This window comes from Bidens hawaiensis, unplaced genomic scaffold (assembly GCF_021521415.1).
Source record: "Bidens hawaiensis isolate Kalapana, Puna unplaced genomic scaffold, B.hawaiensis_p1.1 tig00013614_1, whole genome shotgun sequence".
Classification (NCBI taxonomy): domain Eukaryota; kingdom Viridiplantae; phylum Streptophyta; class Magnoliopsida; order Asterales; family Asteraceae; genus Bidens; species Bidens hawaiensis.
In genome coordinates this window covers 439,879-446,972 of record NW_027492155.1, presented here as the reverse complement: position 1 = coordinate 446,972, position 7,094 = coordinate 439,879, and the positions used below count along the sequence as shown (strand labels likewise).

The window sequence follows — 7,094 nt, the reverse complement described above, 5'->3', positions numbered from 1 at the left end:
TATTAATAAACTCGTTAATCGTACTACAGGAGTTCGCACCCTTCATTAATTCTTATGTGTCTATGCATCCTAAATTAATACAATATACCAAACCACGCATCTCATTTTTCGTTGAGCTTGAACAGTAACTTTCATTATATACGTTTCTTTATTTTGGGACCCCTCTATGATAGCTAGCATGTGACCACACCAAAGAATTGATTTAATATTTTTGTTTGATTAATATGAACAATACCAATATCCCAGCAACTTTCTTAATATCAAACCCAATTTAGCAAACTGATTATGATGGTACTTGCAATTTAGAAAAGCAAAATCCTTCTGTGTACTCAAAATGCAACGCTATTAGATATCACAAACCGATATTTCAAAAAAGTCAAAAACAAAACTTCTGATGACTATTTTTGTTTTTTAATATCAAAGCAATTATCATTTACCAAAGCGATTATTTTATTCCAAAGAATTACGATAAGCATATAAAATTAGTGAATCAATAATATTGGAAAACATGTTACCATAATTTGTGAATTAGGTTTGCATCAAAATAGTCGAAGAACAACAGATAGTCGACATATTAACAAAATATTGAAATTGATAATTAATAACCAATTAAACCCTAATAGGTTTATCTTTGTTGTAAAATTGCGTACCTAAATGTTGAATTCAATTAATGATGCAAGCCTGTAATCTTGATTTCAGTCTTAGTTTCTTGAGCAATTGTCTGGATTCTCTAAATCGTAAATCACTTTTAGATAAACCTATTTACGGGTTACACGCAATGATTTATTAGATAAGACAGGAATTTCTGTATACGGAATTGGATTTTGAAGATCGTCCTCTTTTGTTCTGTCTAATTTGATCAAGTGACAAAATCCATGGAATGAAAAAGATCTATTAATATAATCCAAATCAAATTTCCTTATGAGCCTAAATAAAATAATTAAAGGCCCATTTAACATTACACTTAAGCCCAAGTAAATAATTAATTAAATCCAAGAATAAAACCGAATAACAAAGCCCAAATAACATTATTGTTAAACGAGCCCGCATTCCCGTGTCATCTAACTCGTTTAATCTATAGCGTTATTTGCTCGATCGATAATCCAATATACTAAAATACATGTCGATAACACTAAGATTACCAACATTATATTAGAATGATATCAAAAGAAGAAAGCAATGTTAAATGGCACAAGATTGATTAACAAAGTTTCGTTGATTTACAAAATACAACTAAAATTCTTTTTTTCATCGTAAAAGAACAACCGAAAAGCTTATTAACTATTCAAATTATAATCCAAGTCTTTAAATTTGTGTAAAAATAACACAAAAACAACTCAAGTCGTATTCCGACAGCAGTCAAGTGTGGTGATTTGTATTTTGGGGGTATTGGGTCCGAAAGTTTGTTTGTGCAAAAACTAGAGGTGGCAAATGGGTTGGATTGAGTCGAACGGGCCATGAGCCGAAACGAGTCATGGGTCAAAATGGGTTTGGGTCAGAACGGGTCAATTAAAAAAAGGGCTGTGTTTGGTTTTGGTCGGAACATGTTTCGTTTTTTTAACGAGGATAACGGCGGAAATATTTTAGTTTTTTTCGATTTTTTTTATTTATATTTTGAATTATAATTTTTTTATTATTTTTTTTGATTTTTTTTCTGAGGGGTTTTTTTATTAAGATCAAAAGTCCATCAAAAAAAATAATCAAAATTAATAATAAAAAATCATAACTCAAAATATAAATCAGAAAAGAAAAAAAACTAAAATGTTTTCTCCATTGTCCTCGTTCCAAAAAAATAAAAATAAATAAATAAAGACACCTAGAAATACCGAAACCGAAAAATCTACGAAAATGAAACAAAAGGCCAAAACCGAACCAAATCAATCGAAATCGAAAAAATCGATCGAAAAGAAACTAAAAAATTGAAATCGAACAAAAACGAAACTGAAAAAACGGACAAAAACGAAACAAAAAACCAAAAACGAGTCCGGAATCGACCAAAAAGAAATCAAAACCCAACATGTCTCGTGCGAAAACTCGTGTTAGCTTGAAACCTGAACCGAACCCGTTCATATCCGAAACTCGTTTCGTGTCGAAACATGTCTCGTGTGAAAACCCACTCCGATCCGAAACTTGCCGCATTTCCTTTAGACACACTAACCCACATCTTCTTTGAATTTGTCGACCCATTTGACCCGAAAATAACAAGAAGGAATTTCAAATAATCCATTTTGACTTATTTAGTTAAAATCTCTTACCCAAATTAACCTATTTAATCTTTAACATAACCTAAATTGACTCCTTGCCACCCCTAGTAAAAATGAATGAGAGAGAAGAGAAGTAACAGGAAGGAAACATTAGTGAATCTAGCCTTCAAAAAGGGGCCAGGGCCCAAAGGTGCATAGCCTCTTCCCGTGAAGAAAGTCTAAAATAGGAAAAAGAAATAAGCCCAATCTCTAATCCAACTTAGAATATGAGCCATTTGGGGTAGAGGTACCAAAAAAAAACCCGAACCCGGAACTGGATCCGAAAAAATACCCGGAACCGGTTTTTTTAATACCCAAGTTTTTGATACCCGTACCCGACCCTACCCATAGGGTACGGATAGGGTATGCATTTCAGTACCAAAACCCGTACCCGGAACCGGACCTGATTTATACCCGGTAATACCCGTAAACCGGAACCGGTTCGATACCCGAAACCTGGTTTCTCCAATACCCGAAATTGGGTTTTTAAAATATCCGATTTATAACCGAATTTACCCGAAAATACCTGAAAAATATCTAAAAGTACCCGAAAATACCCCTAAAAAGTGAAACATCTTAAAAAATCCAATCTATACGTGAAAAAAAACCCCGAAAAACACCTGAAAATAGGGTTTATTCAATACCCGAAAATAGGGTATTCAAATACCCGGTTTTAGAATACCCGGTTCTATACTCGGTCATACCCAAACCCAGTTCCGTACCCGAACCTGGGTATTTGAAAAACCCGATTTGTGCACCTCTAATTTGGGGCACTTGTAGTCTTGTGGACTTGTAGTATACATATAAAAGAATAGTACACTGTATTTTGTAAATTAACGTTGATTTAAATGTGAAAATCTTATAGTATACATATAAAATGACAACATGCTTGTAATGAAAATATAAAGTTTATTTATATTACATATTACTATTGTATTTAGAATTTTAATAATTAATCAATAAAAGGAACATCCAAATATTTTAGAAACACTTCATTTTCCCTAAAATAGTTGAAAACTTTATTACTAACAGTCAGGCTAATCATTGTGGGGAACCCCCTATCTGTATTAGCATCCTACATGCCATTACTTTTGCAGGTTGACGGACGTGTTGAGCACTTGAGCGTTAAACACTGCGTCGGACCGGTGTTACAGGACGGCATTATGGTGGATGGTAACAGGTTAACAAAGGAAGCAGCATTAAGGTTGTGGAGTATGGGTTCGTGGTGGCGGCTGATACGTCTCGACCCGACCCAACGTATGAACCAGCCCAACCGTCATTCCAAGACAAGCCCAAGCGTGAAAGGAAGAAGCCTAGTCGCTATTTGGATTAAGAAAAGAAGCCGTTATCTATTTTCATTTTTACATGTGTTTGTTTCTAGTATTTGACTTGGTATTTGCATGTTTATGTTAGTGCATTTAGATAGTGGACATGTTCAACATGTTCTCCATGGAATAAGAAACATGGGTAGTTATCCAAGTTCCCTGCATGTTTAAATACTTGTTTTTGCATTAAGAAAAATCTGAGAAAATTGTTCAAAATTGCTCTTGTTCCTTTACTAATTTCTTGGAGTGTTTGCCTACTAAAAAAGGCTCCCATCATTTGGTGCTTTCATTCTCAATCCACCTCCCACCATGCCGCCTCGCAAAGATACGTCCAGCTCCGATGATTTTCCATCCACTGTATCCGATCAACTATCCCAACTCATCCAAATTACCTCTACTGCCGCCAACACCCAAGCCAATATTCAAACACAACTAGCCGCCCTTGTCCAAGCCACTGCTAATCTCAATGCCAAACTTGATTCCCAAACTGAAACTACAGCCCACCTAGTCAATCACGTCACTAAACTCACCGACAACCTAGACAATGACAACCCGTTCAATCAACCTCACTCGTCACACCGTGTTCATCAAGTTCACAACAATCAACAACCCCGCCACCCAAAAATTACTCTTCCCCTTTTTGACAGCTCCAACCCACTCGGTTGGATCTTTCAAGCCGACCATTTCTTTACCTACTATCACATTCCACCCGACGAACGCGTCAAACTCACCGCCTTCCATTTCGTAGGGGACGCCCTTTCGTGGTATCAAAACCAAGCTAAAAATGAATTGTTGGGCTCATGGACCGATTTTAAACGAGAAGTTGAACTCCGTTTCGGCCCGTCCACATACGAGAACCATGAGGCTATACTTTTTAAGCTTCGACAAACGGCTTCCGTTCCGGAATACCAAACAGAATTTGAAAGGATAAGCAATCGTATAACCAGGCTTTCGCAACGAACCCTACGTAATTGTTTTATATCGGGTCTTAAGCCAGAGATCCAAGCGGAATTAGCAGTCCTAAAACCTACGACGTATCACGATGCATGTGCGTTAGCACGTCTTGTGGAAGATAAATTAACCCTTGCCATGAAACATAAATACTCTTACTCACCTAAAACCTACGTTTCCCATTCAACGGCCCCACTCACAACAATATCCCCTACTTCTCAGTTCCCAGTCGCATCATCTTCAAATCCTAAACCTACCATTACCGTAACACCACCACCACTGTTACCATCACCACCAAAACCGCTACCATTCACCAAATTGTCACCAGAAGCCATCCAACAACGCCGAAAAGAGGGTCTCTGTTTCAGGTGCACGGAAAATTTTTTCCTGGCCACAAGTGTTCACCTCCACAGTTTTTGTTAATTGTGGATAACGAAGACCAGGTTGCTTCGCTCGATGAACCACCCGATCCTCAAGAAACCAGTATCACATCACCACAGTTCATGTCGTTATCGGATGCCGCCTATTTTGGTATGTGTTCCCTCCAAACCCTCCGCATAACGGGATACATTAACGGCTCGCCAGTTACCGTTCTCGTTGATTGTGGTAGCACCCACAATATTATCCAGCCTCGTATCGCATCTTTATTGGGGTTGCCTACGAACCCACTCCAACCGTTCGCTGTTATGGTCGGTAATGGACAAAACATATATTGTCAAGGCCATTGTCCTGATGTTCCATTACAATTGCAAAAGGCATCTTTTCAAATACCATTCTTTGTGTTTCCGGTTTAAGGTGCTGATGTCGTCCTTGGTATCTCATGGCTAGGAACTCTAGGTCCTATCACAGCTGATTTTTCGGTCCCTGAACTCTCCTTTACTATTAATGGAAACCAAACCACACTCAAAGGTGAACCCATAAGCAAACCCGTTACCTCCAGTTCACTGTCCTCCATGCTTCGTCACGGTTCAATCGCTTCCCTCCATGCATTACTGTTAGATTTCCCAAACCAAACACAAACCTCAACCGATCCCCTTATTCACCAAGATACTCAAATCACAGCACTCCTTACCAATTTCCAAACCGTCTTTGACACACCACATTCCTTACCACCTTCACGGCCTCATGATCATCACATACCATTGCATAACAATCAACCAGTCAACGTGAAACCATACCGTTACCCACATTTCCAAAAACAAGTCATGACCCAATTGATAGATGAAATGCTTCGAGACGGTGTCATTCGACCAAGCCAAAGCCCGTTCTCTTCACCAGTGTTATTGGTGAAAAAAAAGGATGGTACTTGGCGTTTTTGTGTCGATTATCGCGCTCTTAACGCCGTCACAATCCGCAACTGTTTTCCAATCACAACCAGTGATGAACTTTTGGACGAGCTTAACGGTGCAACGATCTTCTTCAAGATTGACCTCCGATCAGGTTATCACCAAATCTGAGTGGCACAACAAGACATTCATACGACCGCGTTTCGCACAACCGATGGCCATTATGAATTCTTGGTCATGCCGTTTGGCCTTATGAACGCCCCGTCAACCTTCCAATCAGCCATGAATGATCTTTTTCGTTTGGTCTTACGCAGGTTCGTCTTGGTGTTGTTTGATGACATACTGATCTATAGTTCCTCTAAAGAGGCCCACTATGGTCATCTCAATTATGTCTTTGAAACGCTCTGTGACAATCACTTTCATGCCAAAGCTTCTAAGTGTGTGTTTGCTGTGGACGATATCTCCTTTTTGGGCCACAGGATTTCGGCCCTAGGTGTACGGCCTGAACCAGAAAAATAATCACCATCCAACAATAGCCCAAACTGGTCTCCTTCACTACTCTTCGGGCCTTTTTAGGAATCATTGGGTATTACCGTCGGTTTGTTCCTCAATACGCCAACATTGCCACGCCCTTAACCGACCTCCTCAAAGAAAAAGCATTTACATGGATTGACAAAGCCGAATCAGCCTTCACCACCCTTAAAAACCATGTGCAAAACCTCATTACTTTAGCACTCCCTGATTTTTCCAAACCCTTTGATCTCACTACCAACGCTTCGGGCTATGCCATTGGAGCTGTCCTCTCCTAAAACAATCGTCCCATCACCTTTTTCTTAAAAAAACTTTGCCTCACCATGCAAGCTCAATCAACCTATACCAAGGAATTATACGCTATCACCGAATCGGTTCGTAAATGGCGTCAATATTTTTCGGGAGGCGTTTTTGTTGGAATTACGTATGCCCGAGACACATACTTATACTAATGTGGCTAAATGTGTTTGATCCAAGTCGGGTCATACCCAATAACAAGCTAGACAACACCAAATGTATTCTTTTAATGATTTGATCAATTAAACGAATACCGAACACTACATGTTTAGAAAATTGGTTTTCTAAACAAACACACTTGAGGATTTAAATAAATTATCTGGATAATTTGTTTATATAAATTAATTATTTAATTGGTTAAATAATTATATAAATGTATGTACATTTTATAAAAATGAGTTTTATAAAATGAATGGAGATGTTTTAAATGGTTAAAACAAAACAAAAAAAAAAAAAAATAT

General features: G+C 38.1%; 1 protein-coding gene across 1 annotated transcript; it reads left to right on the top strand.

Moving 5' to 3' along the window:
- Positions 1-3,877: 3,877 nt before the first annotated feature.
- Positions 3,878-6,614, top strand: LOC143544532 (uncharacterized). The gene is made up of 4 exons (XM_077036620.1): positions 3,878-4,874; positions 4,958-5,212; positions 5,315-5,959; positions 6,382-6,614. Exons 1-4 carry the CDS (start codon positions 3,878-3,880, stop codon positions 6,612-6,614), a joined length of 2,130 nt encoding a protein of 709 aa, XP_076892735.1.
- Positions 6,615-7,094: the final 480 nt, after the last annotated feature.